A 21,550-nucleotide genomic window follows, 5' to 3' on the forward strand; every position below is an offset into this window, starting at 1 on the left:
CACTAATGTGAACTTACTTGTTCTGCAAAACCAGCATTGATTGGCCGAATGCTATACAGTGTATATAGCATTCGGACAGTCAACGCTGGTTCTGCAGCAGGCTCGTCCTTGCTAGTCGGGAGAGCTGGAAGCTTGCGTTATGCGGGAGCTGACTTGTTCTCATAGGAATGCATTGACCAGTGTTGATTGGGCAGTGTACAGCATTCGGCCAATCAACGCTGGTTCTGCCAGAGGCTCGTCTGTGAGGAGGCGGAGTCTAAGATCATTCCACAATGGAGAATATTGTGGTCTGATCTTAGACTCCGCCTCCTCACAGACGAGCCTCCAGCAGAACCAACATTGATTGGCCAAATGTTGTACACTGGCCAATCAATGCTGGTCAATGCATTCCTATGAGAACAAGTCAGCTTCCGCATAACGCAAGCTTCCAGCTCTCCTGACTAGCAAGGACGAGCCTGCTGCAGAACCAGCGTTGACTGGCCGAATGCTATATACACTGTATAGCATTTGGCCAATCAATGCTGGTTCTGAATCGAATCTTTACTGCGAATAGTGAGTAGTATTCCAACGAGTACGAGTATTTCGAATACCGTAGTATTCTATCGAATACTACTCGCTCACCTCTAATAGAGAGAATTTTATAAAAAAATTTTTGCATAATAGAACATAACAATAGAAATTACAATAAATAAATTAATAATTTTTATTATCCTATAAAACTGATCTAAAGTGGTTAATTTACAGCAACACTGAAGCCTTCCTAGGCACTATGTATGTATATTAAAAAAAAAAAAAAAGGAGATTACAAAAAGAATTTTATAAGGCACGATAATCAGTTCGAAATATTAAAAAAACAACCTGAAATGTGTTGTTCACACAAGTCGGGAGACCTCACACATTGAAGATGACTCGTGTTAACTGATATTATGTTTATTATATATCTTACAACATACCTTTCCCGAAGCAAAGGTGAAGCTATGCTTATATGTCATCCTTAATTACTGACATTGTTCCTTCTCTTAGGCTCCATTCACACACGCTTATTATAGATCCAAGTCAATGCTTTAAATATAATATTGTATAAAATGCAGAAAAACTTCCCTAAAAAATGTATTCTCATATCAAGACTCCATTGTGGTTTTGTGCTACATACACAGTATTTAGACTCCCTTAAAGGGAATCTGTCCTCGGTATTCATAAACTCAGCCCCACAGATTAGGGTCACCTGAAGCAAATAGTCTTTTCCCCTTGTGCCTCCGAGATGTCATTTTTGGAGCAGTTGCTTTGCATAGCTCATTTGCATATTGACAAAATGGCGAGGTCTCAAGAAGTCGGCGATTCACAAGGGGAAACTATGTTTATTTCAGGTGGCACTAACCTATCTATCTGCAGGGTTATTTGGCATTCTGGGTCCTGGTGACGCTAACCTATCTATCTGCAGGGCTATTTGGCATTCTGGGTCCTGGTGACACTAACCTATCTATCTACTGGGTTTAGTTGCCATTCTGGGTCCTGGTGATGCTAACCTATCTATCTGCAGGGCTATTTGGCATTCTGGGTCCTAGTGATGCCAACCCACCTATCTGCAGGGCTATTTGGCATTCTGGGTCCTGGTGACACTAACCTATCTATCTACTGGGTTTAGTTGCCATTCTGGGTCCTGGTGATGCTAACCTATCTATCTGCAGTGCTATTTGGCATTCTGGGTCCTGGTGACACTGACCTATCTATCTGCAGGGTTTGGTTCACATTCTGGGTCCTGGTGACGCTAACCTATCTATCTGCAGGGCTATTTGGCATTCTGGGTCCTGGTGACGCTAACCTATCTATCTGCAGGGCTATTTGGCATTCTGGGTCCTGGTGACACTAACCTATCTATCTACTGGGTTTAGTTGCCATTCTGGGTCCTGGTGATTCTAACCTATCTATCTGCAGGGCTATTTGGCATTCTGGGTCCTAGTGATGCCAACCCACCTATCTGCAGGGCTATTTGGCATTCTGGGTCCTGGTGACACTAACCTATCTATCTACTGGGTTTAGTTGCCATTCTGGGTCCTGGTGATGCTAACCTATCTATCTGCAAGGTTTGGTTGGCATTTTCGGTCTTGATGACGCTAACCTATCTATCTGAAGGGCTATTTGGCATTCTGGGTCCTGGTGATGCTAACCTATCTATCTGCAGGGTTTGCTTGCCATTCTGGGCTCTGGTGAAGCCCCAATAGTAAATATGGGAAAGCCACATCCCCAAGTGGATTGTCCCCTTTATAGGGAGTCTGTCACCAGAGCCCAGAATGGCAAGCAAACCCTGCAGATAGATGAGTTAGCGTCACCAGGACCCAGAATGGCAAATAGCCCTGCAGATAGATAGGTTAGCTTTCCCATATGTACTATTGGGGCTACACTTAGACACTGATGTACACATGGCACATCTTTGGCACAGTGTGGTGCATCTCTGGGGCGTCTTGTTAAGGCTAAAACTTTTCAGCTTTCTAGACATTTGGTTGAGTATTCTACAATAAAGGCAGTGTGGCTTAAAAGCATCAATATGTGCCAATATGGTTTCATAAAATTCTGGCTCAAAGTAAGCCAAAGGTGGTACAAATGTAGACTAGACCATGTATAGATATGACAAATTATATCCAGCATCAGCCCCCGTGCAAATTAGAACTTTTCGAGAAGTCTTCCTAGTCCCACCAATAGCTACCCTGTAAGTCAAGGTCTGACCCTTTGACAAGCCTTGTGACCTGAGTGTAGATATTAGCTAAGTCAGTCTCATGTGTGTGACTTGGGTGTCTGACTTCCCCAATATCACTAGTCAAGGTGCGTGACTGTTTAAGGTTTGGACATTGACTTAGAAGGTAACTATCTAGACTAGGTGACGGCTACCTACATTCTGAAAGAGAGCTAATTTGCAAACCAAAAAAATACAAGTTTAATGTAGGATTATAAAATTGTCTGCTACTTTGCAAAGTTTCTCCCATGGAGCAATAACAATAGAGCTGCGTCCCCTTAACGAGAGCCAGAACCCCCTAAAAATAGTTTAGTTTTGGAACAACTTGGGCTTGGCAGAGAAGAGAAACCATAGTACAGAACAAGGAATAAGACGCCTGAACCACAAATCTTCTCAAGTTCTTATAACTGGTCTAGAATTTTAAGATAAAATTTTGAAATGAAATTTATTGCATGAAAATTTCTGGACTTTTTGTTGTGTTAAAGGGATTCCACCACTAAATATGTATTTTTTGTGGATAAGACGTCGGAATAGCCTTTAGAAAGGCTATTCATCTCTTACCTTTAGACGTGGTCTCTGCACCACCATTCCTTAGAAATACCGTTTTGTACCAGTATGCAAATTAGTTCTCTCGCAGCAATGGGGGCGGGCCCCAGTGCCCAAACAGCGATGGGGGTGTCCCCACTGCTGCCAGAGAACTCTCTCCGGCGACGCCTCCATCTTCAGCTGCATCCTCCCCTTCTCTCGTCGTCTTCCGTCTGGGTCAGCTCCGATGCCTGCGCAGTTGGCTCTGCCAGTGAGACACTAGTAGAGCCGTCTGCGCATGCCGGCCGGCGGCCATTTTTTCGAGGCCGCAATTGCGCTCCTCTAAGTCTATACCGAACAAAAAATGGCCGCCGGCCGCCATGCGCAGTTAGCTCTACTAGTGTCTCACAGGCAGAGCCGACTGCGCAGGTGTCGGAGCTGACCCAGACGGAAGATGATGAGAGAAGGGGAGGATGCAGCTGAAGATAGAGGCGTTGCTGGAGAGAGTTCTCTGGCAGCAGTGGGGACGCCCCCATTGCTGCGAAAGAACTCATTTGCATACCGGTAAAAAATGGTATTTCTAAGGAATGGCGGCGCGGAGACCACGTCTAAAGGTAAGAGACGAATAGCCTTTCTAAATGCTATTCCGACGTCTTATCCACAAAAAATACATATTTAGTGGTAGAATCCCTTTAAGTAAATATAGGTCAAGATTAGGGTTGAGCCAATCTTGAGATTTCAAGATTGATTTTAAAATCCGATTTCCGATCATTTTCCAGCCGATCCCGATCGTGAAATTTGCTTAATCACCGATTGGAATCTGATCTTTTCCAATCCCGATCCTCAACCCTAGTCAATGCTTCTCTATGGGAAAAGTCACTTTTAGGGTTGAGCCGATCTTGAGATACCCTCCGATCTCGATCCCGCTGCAAAAGATCGGGTCGGAATTCCTATGCGCAATCGTGAAATTTACTCGTTCGCCGATCGGAATCCAATCTTTTCCGATCCCAATCGCTCAACCCTAGTCAAGATATTGATGCTTATAAGATACCGTGTGTACAAACCCCTAAATGTTCTGCACTTGTCTCTATACGTTCCAGTGTAGCGAACAGCTGGGAAACAGATACACGCTGTAATATGTTAAACATGATGTGTTGGGAGTTTTCGTGTCCTGGGCAAGTTGGTTTTAATTTGTGTCCTTGGCACATTTTCTGTAGCGCTGTAAATATTTTACAGTTTTTCATTAGATGTATGACACCATCGTCTCTGTTGTGTGTTATCCCATAGCTGGGTAAATGACCTTTGTACGCTGATGTCTTAAAGGCCCATTATCCTACAAATACAGAGTCGCTGTTCCGTCAAGCAAACGAGAACGTTAATGTTTCTATACGGTGTCCTGAAAAAACGATCTACGGTAAAGAGCAAAAGTTTAGGCAGATGTGGGAAAAAAATGCTGCCAAGTAAGAAGTGAGAGGGGGCAGGAAGTAAGCGCCCAAAAATAGAAGTGTTAATAGTTTATTCATGGCAATTAATTAATGTGACGAAGCGAAGGAAAACACTAAAAACAAAAATCTAAATCACATCAACCCTTTGGAGTTGAGTCCTGGAAGTTGAGCTCAACATCATCCAGTCTGTCTGGGATGACATGAAGAGACAGACGGATTGGACAAGCCTACGTCCGCAGAAGATCTGGGCTTAGTTCTCCAAGATGGCGGGAACAACGTCCCGGCCGAGTTTCTTTAAAAATTGTCTGTAGTGTACCGAGAAGAACTGATGGAAAGTAGAGATGAGCAAGTAGTATTCGATCGAGTAGGTATTCGATCGCATACTACGGTATTCGAAATACTCATACTCGATCGAGTACCACTCGCTATTCTAATGGAAAAGTTCGATGCAGAACCAGCGTTGATTGGCCGAATGCTATACAGTCGGCCAATCAACGCTGCTTCTTCTCCTACCTTTAGAAGTCTTCTCCTCGCTGCGTCCCGCGGCGTCTTCCGGCTCTGAATTCACTCTTCCAGGCATCGGGCCTGGGCAGAGCCGACTGCACATACCCACGCTACAAGAAAATGGCCACTTTGACTGTAAGCAGCCATTTTCTTGTAGTGCGGACATGCACAGTCGGCTCTGCCCAGGCCCGATGCTTGGCAGAGTGAATTCAGAGCCGGAAGATGCCGCAGGGACGCTGCACGGAGAAGACTTCTCGGAGGATCCAGCCCAACCCTCACTCGTGGACTTGGTAAGTTCTATTTCATCGAATGTTGCCTACCCCTGAAATGAGCATTTTCCCCCCATAGACTATAATAGGATTTGATATTCGATTCGAGTAGTCGCATATTGAGGGGCTACTCGAAATGAATATCGAATCTAGAACATTTTACTGTTTGCTCATCTCTAATGGAGAGCAAAGAGCAAAGGTCACACCAAATATTGATGGGATTAGATTTGTCTTTTCTTCATTCACTTCCTTATGTTCTTACTTTGCAGCATTTTCCTGCCTAAAACTTTTGCGCAGTACTGTCATGGTGGAGCTTTGAGTAAATTTGCAATATAAGAAACAAACATAGTTGCATAGATGTCTTAAAGAAGTGTTTGATCCAACTGGACCCTGTCCTCATTCTAGATCGGGGGTGACCCCTATGACGGGCTCCGTGCGGTAACGCTGAGCCGCCATTTTATCATCATTATGATTTTGACGTTATTTTACCATTTTATTTTCCTGTTTTTCTTTTCTTGCATTTTGTTGTTTTTTTACGTTCATTTTATTATTTCACCCAATTTTTTTTTTGTTTCTTTTTATTTTTTAGTTGTTTCTGGTAAGTTGGAATTTTCTTATTCATCGTTTTATTATTCACCATCCTATGATATCATGGCCGGAATTCCATCCCATCATCTTCCTCATGACTCCACCCGTCAACCTCTATGTTTCATTTGTCACTGGCAAACCAGAAATACGGGTAGGAATGGCATGCGCCTGGTAATGGGGACGGAGCTATAAGGTAATATGCACCCGATACTTTCTGGGCCTTAGAGCTGCCCGTCGTCTTATGTGTGGTCCGATCTCCTAATTCTATTCATTGACATAGGATTATGGCTTAAAGGGCACTGATCCTTGTTCTGTCTATTAACACATTTCTATTAACAAACTTACTTTAGACGGCTTTACGTGGTATTGCAAAATAATAAACCTGGTGACATCATTGTGGAATTGCAGAGCACCCGGTGTATGGTAGAGGCAGCCATTTTGAACTGGGAAGTGGCAGCAAGACCGGACGTATCTTTTTTTGTTTGGTAAAATCCATTGTTGACATGTACAACGTGGTAGCCTATATCAGAAATCAGTTATGGGGCCCCCTGTGTTTAAAGGGTACGCAGAACTTCAACTGAGTTAGTGCCCTACTTTCTTTCCTCATGGGCAGTCCAAACCTGTGCAGGGTTTTCTATTTTTACGGGCACTGGAGCCTTGGCCAAACTATAAGAGCACCAAAAAATTGTCCAAACTTTACTCTATCTACATTTTCTAGAAGGTAGGGTTTCTAGAAGGTAGCTTTCTACTGTAGGTAGGTTTGATGGAAGAGACAAATGCATAAGGATGGGGGGAGGTGACATTAAAGAGCTCCTTTCACTACCAACACCAACTCCAGCTCTTTGCATCCTTTAATAAGTGTTGATTCCAGCACAGTTGTCATTTTTCTCTAGCCCCCACCCAGTGGCGTAACTTGGAATGGTGGGGCCCTGTGGCGAACTTTTGACACGGCGGCCCGCCCCCCGACCGACGCTGGAGACCTCGACCAACTGACCCCTACCATTGTTTCAGACCCCAGAGTATAATAATCGGAGACCCAGAGGGGTACAAACATAATAAACTACTGTTACTTACCTATCTCCCGACTCCACTGCATTCTCTGTCGCTGTCGGCCATCTTCCGGGACGTCATGTGACCAGGACCTTGTGTCGCGGGTCATATGACGTCACGCAAGTAGGCCGAAGCTTGCCCGGAGCCTGGAGAGGTAAGTAACACAGTTTTTTATGTTATCTTACCTCTCCCGAGCATCCGATCGTTATACTTGGGGGTCCAAAAAGACCCCCGAGTATAATAGTGTTTGTGGCCTGTGCCCCTGCCAGGATTGGCAAGTAAATAGGGCCCGTTACCGGCTGGTGTAACTCCAATCGGTAACGGCCTATTTAAAAAAAGGAAAAAAAAGCAGGGGTAGTGACTGTCACCAGGCCCCCTAATGTTTTGGGGCCCTGTGGCAGCTGCTACCATGGTAGTTACGCCACCTCCCCCACCATTCCTGAGCAACCTGTGTATTTAGTTTTGCTGCCTGATATGCCAATTTATGCCCAAGTGGGTGGTTTCAGGCAGGAGGGGCATGATTATGAGCTCTGACACTGTCCCCTTTTGATTGGACAGTGCCAGACAGTTGCGTCAGTCACACCCACTTCCCTGCTACTCTCTGAGACCACCCACTCGACAGTAGAGAGTCTAAATCGCTTTTCATATGAACATCACTGATTGCTCAGGAATGGTGGGGGCTACAGAAAAAAATCCAACTGTGGAGAGATCAGAGTACGTGAGCCAAGTAGTGGACTTGGTGAAAGGTTCTCTTTAACTAGCCCTAGTCAGATGTTTGTTATGGCAGCCAGTCCGTTCTACCTTGGACGAGAGAATGGATTAAACTATTGTTTATGATACAGATTCCCTTCCGATATATAAAGGCATACCTAGTGCAGATTCTATAGACAGGACGTTACAAAGACATTTTTTCATCTCTATAAATCAGGCTGAGTTTTCGAAAAAGCAAACTTGGAATGCAAATTTCAGAACCCAGCACTTGCCCCGAGCCTTCAGATATCTCTGCGTGAGCATAATTTACTTTGCCGAGGGAAAATTATATGGCATAAAGGCAAATAATTCCACACGGGTGGGCATCAAAGCTGATCTAACAAGGAAATGTTCTGTGGTCGTCAAAACAGCCAGAACAGTCCTATGGCTTTGACTAAGTCACTCCGGCTTCTTCCTTATTCCACCGCATTGCTCTCATTTTCCATAACTCCTCCTTGTCGTTTGTGAATCTTTTTTTTTTCTTTTGCTTGTGAATTGAATTTTCCATTTCTGTTCTGGCATAAACCTGCTTAGCGAATACTATGTAGAGTAGGGTAACATGTATGTGTGTCATTGAGAAGCCTCGGTATATGTCTGTATGTTATATAGTAAATGTAATGAGAAAATAAACCCTACATAATACTGTGTTGCTGCTATATAGAATGATGGTGGTGGTATTGTATATGACCAGGTAACGTTGGTCAGCCCAGTGGTCGAGGGGCTCATCCGATCACATGACCCATCTACTAGTTCTCCCACCCATGACCATGACTCCTAATGATTCCCCAAGTGACCCTGTGCTGGTCATACCCACAGGACATAGGGAGTAGGGCTAGGAAAGTTGACCATGGCAATTGGTTACATGAGCTACAAATTACCGATACTTTTCATGTAGATCTTAAAGGAACACTGGACATAGAAAACACTTCCTCCTTGAAACTTCTTATTTCCTTTGATTATATTTTTAACTCATTTTCCAATTCTGAGTGTCCCTAAAGCTCCACCATGTCCTCCTTCTCCTAAGTGTGACAGTAAAACAACTGGCTGTAGCAGATAATAATAATAACCCCACTGGCTTCACCGCACCTCACACCCTCAGCTAATTTCTATCTGATTATGGGGCAAATTGTCAATAAATGATCCCCTGTGTAGTCAGGATTTCTACAAGACTGTCTGTATCAGGATCACGCAGATAGTGCTGGAGACTAAGAAACAGAGGGGGCAAGAATATCTATAGCAGGGGTCCTCAAACTGCGGCCCGAGGTCCACATGCGGCCCGCCAAGCACTTCTGTCTGGCCCCGCCGACAACGCCGGCAGGCTTGCATTTATAATGAAGCTCCTGGGGAGCTCGGGCCAGGCCATGGAACGCACTTCACTTTATCTATTGGAGGGCACCACTCCCGATGTCTGTGCGACCTGCTCTGCCTCCGGCCCACTGTTTAAAAAGTTTGAGGACCCCTGATCTATAGTTTACTTTAATCATTCAGTGTTAGCACCGCTATACTATACAATTAAATCTAGTACCGCTATGCTATGCAATACAATGTAGTACTGCTATACTACACAATAATATCTAGTACCGCTATACTATATAATAAAATCTAGTACCGCTATACTATACAATAAATCTAGTACAGATATACTATACAATGAAATCTAGCAGCACTATGCTTTGCAATACAATGTAGTACCGCTAAACTATACAATAAATCTAGTACCGCTATACTATACAATAAATCTAGTACCGCTATACTATACAATAAATCTAGTACCGCTATACTATACAATAAATCTAGTACCGCTATACTATACAATAAATTTAATACCGCTATACTATACAATAAATCTAGTACCGCTATACTATACAATAAATCTAATACCGCTATACTATACAATAAATCTAGTATCGCTATACTATACAATAAATCTAGTACCGCTATACTATACAATAAATTTAATACCGCTATACTATACAATAAATCTACTACCGCTATACTATACAATAAATCTAGTACCGCTATACTATACAATAAATCTACTACCGCTATACTATATAATAAAATCTAGTACCGCTATACTATACAATAAAATCTAGTACCGCTATACTATACGATAAATCTAGTACCGATATACTATACAATAAATCTAGTACTGCTATACTATACAATAAAATCTAGTACCACTATACTATACGATAAATCTAGTACCGATATACTATACAATAAATCTAGTACTGCTATATTAGGCAGCATTTACACTGAGTAACGCTGGCGTTTTTTGTGCTTATTTTGGCACGTAGCGCTGCGTTTACGCCGCGTTTGCGCCGTACAACGCTACCGCATAATAGCGCGGCGCAAACACGGCGTTTACGCGGCGCTACGTGCCAAAATAAGCACAAAAAACGCCAGCGTTACTCAGTGTGAATGCTGCCTTATAGAATACAATGTAGTACCGCTATACTATTCAATAAATCTAGTACCACTGTACTATACAATAAATCTAGTACCGCTATATTATATAATATAATCTAGTACCGCTATACTATACAATAAAATCTAGTATCACTATACTATCCAATAAATCTAGTACCGCTATACTATCCAATAAATCTAGTACCACTATACTATACAATTAAATCTAGTACCGCTATACTATACAATAAATCTAGTACCGCTATACCATACAATAAATAATACAATCTAGATACTATATAATACAATCTAGTACCGCTATACCATACAATAAATCTAGCACTGCTATATTATAGAATACAATGTAGTACTGCTATACTATGCCATACAATTTAGTACTGCGATAGTATACAATCTAGTATTATTATAGGACTATACTATAATTGTGAGACAATGGCTACACAACCTTCTATGTAACAATAACTCCATGCCTCCCCTTCATCCCCAGGTGCACAGTCCTATTTTCCCTGTAGCCTAGTTGTTCCTGTAGCACACGCCCCATATGGCTCTTTACACGCCAAGAAGTCACCACATCCACTATAAACCAACTCAAAAGAAAGAACTTGCTAGACTTCACCTTTACAGCAGATACAGATGTGATTCTTTGTATCCTGTATTTGCATTATTCCGTAAGACAATGGAGCAAATCTCTTTGACCTGACTTCAGAATGTACCGAGATAGCTTTGACTTCTAGAAATCCACCGAGAGAGTCCAATTCTTCTCGACCTGTGACCCGCTTGTCTGGATCAGCGGGTCAACTTATCGAGATCCATATTTATAACAATCTGATATTTCAGAGTAGGAATTCCTTTACAGAATTTCTTTCCTTTATTTCACTTTCCTTGATTTGTATATTTTTTTTTCAGAACCTCCAAATTTTGTGGTGAAGCCCCGCGACCAAGTGGTGGCATTGGGGCGCACGGTCACGTTCCAATGTGAAGCAACGGGGAACCCGCAACCGGCTATCTTTTGGCAGAAGGAGGGCAGCCAGGTAATGGATGTTAATAGATTAACAAATACCCATGAAATTGGATTGATACGCATCAAATCTCCATCAATCGTCACCCGTAACTGCATTATATGCCTTAGTGTCGCAACGCTATTCAATTACCATCAGCACCTTTGTACGGCGCTGCCATTGATTTGTTGCTGAAGATGAGCGTTGTGCTAAATTTGGATATCAAAATGGCTGTCAGCGAGCTAAAGAAGGCGCATACATCATTAACAGCAGCAGATCCATAAATGAAGTGACAGGTACAATTTATTTCACGTTAGGCGGGTATTATTCCAAGATAAACAAGGCTGTGATTACATCAGTGAAAGGTCATCCATTTATCAACCGCAACCCAAGATTTCTCATTACACCGCCGAGTGTTATGTAGTTTCATGCTTGTGATACGGCTTTTAAAATAGATATTTGAGTCTCATATGGCAAAAGAAAATATGGTAAGGTATTTGTCAAGGGCATCATATTATGTGTGCGTATAGATAGATATAGACACATAGATAGGTAGATAGTAGATAGATAGATAGATAGATAGATAGATAGATAGATAGGAGATAGATAGATAGATAGATGATAGATAGGAGATAGATAGATAGGAGATAGATAGATAGATAGATAGATAGATAGATAGATAGATAGATAGATATGTGATAGATAGATAGATAGATAGATAGATGGTAGATAGATAGATAGATAGATAGATAGATGGTAGATAGATAGATAGATAGATAGATAGATGATAGATAGATAGATAGATAGATAGATAGATAGATAGATAGATAGGAGATAGATAGATAGATAGATAGATAGATAGATAGGAGATAGATAGATAGGAGATAGATAGATAGATAGATAGATAGATAGATAGATAGGAGATAGATAGATAGATAGATAGATAGATAAATAGATAGATAGATAGGAGATAGATAGATAGATAGATATGTGATAGATAGATAGATAGATAGATAGATAGGAGATAGATAGATAGATAGATAGATAGATAGATAGATAGATAAATAGATAGATAGATAGGAGATAGATAGATAGATAGATATGTGATAGATAGATAGATAGATAGATAGATAGATAGATAGATAGATATGTGATTGATAGATAGATAGATAGATAGATAGATAGATAGATAGATAGGAGATAGATAGATAGATAGATAGATAGATAGATAGATAGATAGATAGATACTATGTAGAGATAATAAATAGATTAATAAGATGAATTTGAATTCCATAGAAGCATGACATTGTAAGGTTGTGTTAAGAGATGAGCGAGTAGAACGCGATCGAGTAGGTATTTGATCGAATACTATGGTATTCGACATACTCATACTCGATTGAGTACCACTCGCTATTCGAATGTAAAAGTTCGATGCAGAACCAGCATTGATTGGCCGAATGCTATACAGTCGGCCAATCAATGCTGGTTCTTCTCCTACCTTTAGAAGTCTTCTCCGTGCAGCTTCCCCGCGGCGTCTTCCGGCTCTGAATTCACTCTGCCAGGCATCGGGCCTGGGCAGAGCCGACTGCGCATGTACGCTTGTAGTGAATTCAGAGCTGGAAGACGCCGCGGGGACGCTGCAAGGAGAAGACTTCTCGGAGGATCCAGCCCGACCCTCACTCGTGGACTTGGTAAGTATAATTTGATCGAACGTTGCCTACCCCTGAAACGAGCATATTTCCCCCCATAGACTAGAATAGGGTTCGATATTCGATTGGAGTAGTCAAATATTGAGGGGCTACTCGCAACGAATATCGAACCTCGAACATTTTACTGTTCGCTCATCTCTAGTTATGTTCACATCTGTATCAGAGTTTCCATCTGTAGTGCCCAATCCGTCACATTATGGACGGCACCAATGCCCAACCAGTCCTATTGATGGAGTCTAAGAGGTTACACCGACGTGTAAGAATTTATGACAAGAGATTCTGATTCCGATGAAGGAGATGTGAGCCAGGCTGTGGCTAAGGACACAATATTACACATATATTTATTTCTATGCTTCTATATTTATTTTATTTTCTTAAAATACAATTAATAAAAATCCCTATAAAAGTTACTGTATATCAATTGGAAAAATACTGTTGGTTTGTAATTCTATAAACTGCAACAACGCGAGGTAATTCTATTCTAGAAATTATATTATGACTGTGCAGTGTATAGAGAAATTGTTTGTTAAAAAAAAAATGGAATAAATTAAAAAATATTATAAAAAAAACCCCTTTAACACTAAAATGATAAAAAAAAAATGTATGCAGAGGATGAAATCGGGTAATGTGAGTTATTATATGAAGAGCGTTAGATTCTGATTGTATAGAGGTTATACAGTTTTTGGTTCAATAAAATTAACTAAAATAAAAAATAAAATAAATTCTGAAAAAATTGTAATTTAATTGTATATAATATTGAACCATAGTGTAGCAATTCCTGCTGTTACTTACTAACTCTTTAGATTGTTTTGTGCCATTAAAAATTTGCATCCGTAGGCTTTACGATGGGTCAGCAGTCCTCAGCAATTGGGTAAAATAAATGTATACATAGTGTTCCAGTAGTCACCGAATGCAAAACTCCCCCCCCCCCCCTCCCCCGAGAGATAATAGAGCAGGTATATTTAATGGAATGATAATACAGTTGTAGCGACAGAGCTTAATGACATCTTACATGTGTATTTTGTGATATGTTGCAGAACGCATTGAACTGTGAATAATTTTGCATATAATTAAAATGGGGGATGTGCTGTAGGAACGGAGATAGAAGATTGGGTGAGCAGGCCTATTGCTCCAGAACATAACATCCCTATCTCTGCCTGCAATTGGGATGACTCTGTCCCTGGGGAACTGTGAAAATGAACTGGGATTTTTTTTATTATTATTATTTTTTTTTTCAAATAAGATTTTTGGAATAGATTTAAAAAAATTCTCTTATCTTCCTAGTCGTACTTTAAATTAATTAGAGAATAGAAATTGGATTTGCATATAATTGTATATGTCACCTCTGTTATTCCTATATTTTCATAAAATTTTCACATTGTTAGTAGAGATGAGCGAGTAGTGAAATATTCGAGATTCGAGATTCGTTTTGAGTAGAGCCTCAATATTCGACTACTCGATCGAATATCGAATCCCATTATAGTCTATGGGAAAAAAATGTTGGAGAGTCACCAAGTCCACGAGTAGCAGGAGGAGAGTGTTTAGGAGGAGCGCTGTGCAGTTAGAGCGCACGGACCCCATAGACTATAATGGGGTCCGTGTGCTTGCAGAGCACTGCCCGCATGAATAATTTGTGCGGGCAGTGCTCTGCAAGCATATGGACCCGTTACAGTCTATGGGTCCGTGCGCTTTAACTGCACAGCACTTGCAGTTGCGCTGATATTCCGTTCAGAGGGGAGGGTCCTCCTGCGGACTCCTTCCGGACAAGAGGCAAGCGCTAATGTGAATTTACTCATCCTGCAGAACCAGCTGGAGACTCATCTGTTAGGAGGAGAGAAGATCAGATCACAGCAGTCTCCATTGTGGTCCGATCTTAGACTCCGCCTCCTCAGAGACGAGCCTCCGGCAAAACCAGCGTTGATTGGTCGCATGCTGTAGCATTCGGCCAATCAACGCTGGTTCTGAATCAAATCTTTACTGCAAATAGGAGTAGTATTCGAACGAGTATGAGTATTTCAAATACCTACTCGATCGAATACTACTCGCTCATCTCTAATTATTAGGATAGCCCTTTGGCTTGGGGTTAGTAGGATATACCACTAAGGGTTATTTCTATCCCCCATGGTGCAGAGATGTCACTTGAAGCTTCTGGATCCCAATGAGAAATGAGGGCCTCCCGTATACCATGGGCTGTTTTTAATACTAGTGTCTTCATATGTAATAGATGCCCAAGGGCTTGGGTTCCTGTTTTGGTACCAATGATAGCCCCACCATGGCAGGGCACCCCATCTCCAAATATGTGGCAATAGTCCAGCTATTCTTCCAAGGTATACAGTCATAATGGGGGGCTCAGTATGCTATTGGGTCCCCTCTGTTCTACATATGTCAATTTTATGGCCACAGACAAATATGGATCAGAAATGCCAAGCCATGTATATCCCTACTTTTCTGGACTGGGTCAGGTCTAGAGATGAGGACTCCTTACATCATAGAAATCTATAATGCTAGCAGATCCTGCCTCCCCACAGTCCTATACTATATATATATATATATATATACACTCACCAGCCACTTTATTAGGTACACCATGCTAGTAACGGGTTGGACCCCCTTTTGCCTTCAGAACTGCCTCAATTCTTCGTGGCATAGATACAACAAGGTGCTGGAAGCATTCCTCAGAGATTTTGGTCCATATTGACATGATGGCATCACACAGTTGCCGCAGATTTGTCGGCTGCACATCCATGATGCGAATCTCCCGTTCCACCACATCCCAAAGATGCTCCTCTATTGGATTGAGATCTGGTGACTGTGGAGGCCATTGGAGTACAGTGAACTCATTGTCATGTTCAAGAAACCAGTCTGAGATGATTCCAGCTTTATGACATGGCATTGCATTATCCTGCTGAAAGTAGCCATCAGATGTTGGGTACATTGTGGTCATAAAGGAATGGACATGGTCAGCAACAATACTCAGGTAGGCTTTGGCGTTGAAACGATGCTCAATTGGTACCAAGGGGCCCAAAGAGTGCCAAGAAAATATTCCCCACACCATGACACCACCACCACCAGCCTGAACCGTTGATACAAGGCAGGATGGATCCATGCTTTCATGTTGTTGACGCCAAATTCTGACCCTACCATCCGAATGTCGCAGCAGAAATCGAGACTCATCAGACCAGGCAACGTTTTTCCAATCTTCAATTGTCCAATTTCGATGAGCTTGTGCAAATTGTAACCTCAGTTTCCTGTTCTTAGCTGAAAGGAGTGGCACCCGGTGTGGTCTTCTGCTGCTGTAGCCCATCTGCCTCAAAGTTCGATGTACTGTGCGGCGTTCAGAGATGCTCTTCTGGCTACCTTGGTTGTAACGGGTGGCTATTTGAGTCACTGTTGCCTTTCTATCAGCTCGAACCAGTCTGGCCATTCTCCTCTGACCTCTGGCATCAACAACGCATTTCCGCCCACAGAACTGCCGCTCACTGGATGTTTTTTCTTTTTCGGACCATTCTCTGTAAACCCTAGAGATGGTTGTGCGTGAAAATCCCAGTAGATCAGCAGTTTCTGAAATACTCAGACCAGCCCTTCTGGCACCAACAACCATGCCACGTTCAAAGGCACTCAAATCACCTTTCTTCCCCATACTGATGCTCGGTTTGAACTGCAGGAGATTGTCTTGACCATGTCTACATGCCTAAATGCACTGAGTTGCCGCCATGTGATTGGCTGATTAGAAATTAAGTGTTAACGAGCAGTTGGACAGGTGTACCTAATAAAGTGGCCGGTGTGTGTATATATATATATATATATATATATATAGTAGGAGGAGGTATGACTCCTATTTTCATAGATCATTATGACCCTTGGAATCTGGGTCTACTCATTTGGTTTGGGCTGGGAAAGCCAGGCAATGTATAGGCCAAATTTTCTGGCCTGTACTGACCTATGTGCACCTATTCACCTATGCATTTCCTCAAGGGATTTTCTGGGAGTTTAATATTGATGACCTATGCTTAAAGGGGTTGTCCAAGACATATAGGTGTCTGCAAGTAGGCTGGGGAAGGTGAAAAAACCCATACTCACCTCTCCCCGATACTCCAGTTTCTCAACCCCGGGGCTTGTTCCAGCAGAAGTCCTCGCCACACGTGACCGCTAAGACTGATCAGCAGTGTCTGTGACCTAAGGAATGAACCTGGGATCTCACTGGTGACAAATGTGAGTCACATGACATGAGAACTTCCGCTGGAACAAGGTGCACCGAGGCATCGGGACTGGGCTTTTTCACCTTCCTGTTCTCCTTGTAGAAACCTATTAATCCTGGTCAACCCCTGGTAGGGGTCCAATACCCGACACCCCCACCAATCAACCCCTATTGCTTAGTATTGCTACACAATCCCATTCACTTAATGGGGCTGAATTGCAATAGATCACATGACAGATAAATGGGATATCAAATGGTCTGTGAAGAGAAAGGTCTTGATTGGTGGAGGTGCCATTGGAGACCCTTGGCCAATCCAATCCATTTTCAATGGCTTTGGGATACACTATAACATATTAAACTTCCACCACACCCCTCTGACTTGTGACACCGTCTCTCCAAATAGTAAGAGAATATTCCTTAAAGTGTCTAACTATAAAAGCACATCAAATAGAAGAACTTCTTCTAGTTCCGGAATGTTTTGTAGAACTTACCCAATTGTCTTTGTTTTCTTTTCTTAGAACCTTCTCTTCTCCTACCAACCTCCTCAGTCCTCCAGCCGCTTCTCGGTGTCTCAGACCGGTGACCTGACCATCGTTAACGTCCAGAAGTCTGACGTGGGCTATTACATCTGCCAGACGCTAAATGTGGCGGGCAGCATTACAACAAAGGCCTACTTAGAGGTCACCGATGGTAAAGTACAAACAGTTTTTAATTCAAAAGCTTTCAAGGACAGAGAATTCCCTTATCTTTGTGATCCTTTCTCCTAACAGAGAATCCTCTCCAAACCTCTCCTTGTCTTACAACTTTCAGTATGGAGCCTGCTTTTAATTAGAGCTGTTTGGGTTGTATAATTGGCTGTCAGTGCCAGGAGCGCAATCTCTGGCTCCCCGATGTGCCGCGTACCAGCGCGCCGTGTGACTTTTCTGTAGCCCTAATGCTAATATTTTAGCAATATAATTTCTGGAACGAATTAAGCTTAAGGATAAAATAGTTTATTGATCTTATAAGAAATATATTTGGGATTGATTGGCAGAAATACCAGTCTGAGAGAGCTTCGTAAAAGTCACGCTGCGGTTTTGGCATCGCGAAATTAGAAATGGAATTAATATAGTAAAGTAAAACACGCCTACGGGCAGGATTTACTAAACCACGGGGACACTCGGAGAGGTATGACCTGTGTTTGTTAAATTCTTGTATGGTTGGAGAAGCCAAAAAGCAGCCGTGCCAGGAATTGTAATGAGTATTTACTGATTTAAATGTGTGTGTATATATATATATATATATATATATATATATATATATATATATATATATATATAATGTGTGTGTTATCTGCAGTCATATCTATCTATCTATCTATCTATCTATCTATCTATCTATCTCCTATCTATCTATCTATCTATCTATCTATCTATCTATCTATCTATCTCCTATCTATCTATCTATCTATCTATCTATCTCCTATCTATCATCTATCTATCTATCTATCTATCTATCTATCTATCTATCTATCTCTTATCTATCTATCTATGCTAATATTTTCACTTTGTCTATAGCTGGGTAGTTTGGGGGGCAGATCTGAAGAAGCTGAGATAAGTCTGTATATAAATTTTGGCTAAGCTTCTGTCTAGTGCCATGAAATCCGTGCTATGTGACATGACATGTGAGTATTAGCAGACTGAAGGCTTCCTCCATGCTGTCTGCTAATATTAAGTAGAATCGTAGTAATAGGAAAAAGAATGAATATATTAATATCTTAAACCAATGTAACGCCCCTCCCCCCTCCCCCCGGTTGTCTAGTAAATATGATTTCTAGTTCATTTCTTTATGTGTAATTCCTAGTTTCTTCCTTCCGTTTCCCTCCCTTCCTTTCTTTCCTTCCTCCTCTCATACCTCTCCCTTCCTTCTTCCATTTCTCCTATTGTTTTCTTCCTTAAGTTTTTCTTAAGAAGGGTTTTCAGATGTTCGATCTCTAATGACATTGATGATCTGTTCTATGAACTCAGTAGATCATTAATATCCTTAATCTTTTCCTCTCTCCTTCTTTCTCTGATGTTCTGCATTTCCTTCCCTTCTTCCTTCCTCTCTTTTCTGTTTCCCCTTCTTCCTTTCTTCCGTCTCTCCTTTTCTTTCCTCCTCACATTCCTCCCCCTCATTTCTTTCCCTTCATGCCTCCATTCTTCCTTCTGTCTTCGTTTCTCCATTCTCTTTCTGTATTTACACTTCTTCCATTTTTTGTTCCTCCTCCCTCTTTAATTCCTGCTTTCTTTTCCCTTCCTTTTTTCTTAATTTTTTCCCCTTTCTTTTCTTACTTTCTACATTTCCTCTCTTCCATCCTTCCTATTCTTCCCCTTTTCTTCTCCGCTCTCTTCTTCCTATGCTTCCACCTCCCTTCCCTTCTTTCATTCCTTTTATCTATCCTTCCTTTCCTCTTTCCTTTCTCTTTTTCTTTTGTCTGCCTTCCTCTTCTTATACCTCCACCTTCCTTCCTCCTCACATTATTTCCCCTGTATTATTCCCCTTCATGTCTCTGATCTTCCTTCTTTCTTCATTCTCTGTATTTGCACTTTTTTCTTTTTTTGTTAATCCTCCCGCTTTAATTCTTCTTTATTTTCCTTTCTCGCTACTTTACTTTCTTTCCTCCTTTTTTACTTTCTACATTTTCTTTCTTCCATCTTTCCTATCCTCCCTCTTTTCTCTCCCTACCTATTCCTCCTTTTTTCCCTCCATTCCCCTTCTCATGCCTCTGCCTCCGTCTCCCTTCTTTCCTTTCATCCTTCCTGTCTTTCCTCCCTCCTCTGATTCTCTTTCCTCCCTACCTCTTCCTCCTTTCTTCCCTCCATTCCTCTTCTCATGCCTCTGTCTCCGTCTCCCTTCTTTCCTTTCATCCTTCCTGTCTTTCCTCCCTTCTCTGATTCTTTTTCCTCCCTACCTCTTCCTCCTTTTTTCCCTCCATTCCTCTTCTCATGCCTCTGCCTCCGTCTCCCTTCTTTCCTTTCATCCTTCCTGTCTTTCCTCCCTTCTCTGATTCTCTTTCCTCCCTTCCTCTTCTTACACCTCCACCTTCCTTCTTTCCTTTTCCCTCCACCTTCTCCAGTTTTCCCTCTTTCTTCCACTGTTTGTATCCTCTACAATTCCATAGTAATGTACGAGACCAGTTGCCTAGTTTATATCACCAATGCCTGGATCTATATGGCCGTCTACAAGGATTTTTATGTATCTTCACCTGTTTCATTACAAAATCCCCCTTTGCTTCCCCACCGTCAGCCCTAAAGACACCCATAAGTGTTTCTACACTTTACCTTAAACCCAACACTTAAGGAAATTGAGAAGTTATTCCAGAGCGGCTTTAATATTAAAAACACAGATGCCAAATGTAAAACTGAGATCTTTGCATGCCGGCTGTATATGAGAAGCGTGCTGATGTTCATTTCTTGCATGTCATCCAAACATCTGTTTTTGCATTAGTGTAAAGCGGATAAAAGCTGAGAAATGGATCGTTTTCTGATGAACTAATGTTTTTCTTTCTCTCCACTGTGTCATTTTTGTGGATAAGAAGGGTGAAACTCTAGATTTTGCCACTCAGCACTTCATGCTATTAAGTCATTGGAAGTGAATTGAACATTCCTGTTTCTTTTCTGAAGTCGCCAGTTTTTTTCCTGGGATCCTTGGAAAAGGCCAGCAAGTTGTGCACATCTTTCCCTTCCGCCAGGAGATAGTGTTTCAGTATTCTGAGTCTTGCTTATCGTGAATTCCCCCTGAATAATACATGATTCCTACTTTAATTACTTGCTTCATTATCTTTAGCTTGTTCCAAAGCCGACAGCAACTACTGCTGCTTGATTGATTAGAAAATTGCTCCCAGTCGCAGACATGTATTTCCTGTTGTTTACTTTGGCAGTGGTCGCCGACCGTCCCCCACCAGTCATCCGCCAAGGTCCTCAGAATCAAACAGTAGCTGTCGATGGCACGTTACTCTTAAATTGTATCGCTACGGGAATCCCAGTTCCCACCATCCACTGGAGAAAAGATGGCACCCTTGTCAACACCCAAGAATCCCGGATCAAGCAGCTGGACACAGGAGCTTTGCAGATCAGATACGCCAAGGTGCGTAACCCATGGCCCGCGAGGGGATAATCTTTATTGGTATAAAAAAAAAAAAAAAAAAAGCAAAAATAAAACCAGTAAAATATTATAATAATAATAATAATAAAAAAAATTCATTATATCAAAATTTATTTAAAAATTTTCATCGGAAATACCTTTTGATTGGTTCCTAAAGGGATTCATCAGGAATATTTTTATGACCTTCGTGTAGGACCTACATATCTGATCAGTGATGGCCGACAG

At 41.7% G+C, this 21,550-nt stretch overlaps 1 protein-coding gene across 1 annotated transcript in view; it reads left to right on the top strand.

Annotated features, from left to right (window-relative positions):
* The window catches only part of ROBO1 (roundabout guidance receptor 1), an 893,061-nt gene that overhangs the window by 803,328 nt on the left and 68,183 nt on the right, over positions 1 to 21,550 (top strand). Inside the window, exons 9-11 of the mRNA XM_075263408.1 lie at positions 11,202 to 11,326; positions 17,719 to 17,890; positions 21,102 to 21,307. Of these exons, the coding sequence (XP_075119509.1) occupies positions 11,202 to 11,326; positions 17,719 to 17,890; positions 21,102 to 21,307 (503 nt within the window). The remainder of the gene's footprint in view (positions 1 to 11,201; positions 11,327 to 17,718; positions 17,891 to 21,101; positions 21,308 to 21,550) is intronic.

This window comes from Leptodactylus fuscus, chromosome 2, assembly GCF_031893055.1.
Source record: "Leptodactylus fuscus isolate aLepFus1 chromosome 2, aLepFus1.hap2, whole genome shotgun sequence".
In the NCBI taxonomy this organism is placed as follows: domain Eukaryota; kingdom Metazoa; phylum Chordata; class Amphibia; order Anura; family Leptodactylidae; genus Leptodactylus; species Leptodactylus fuscus.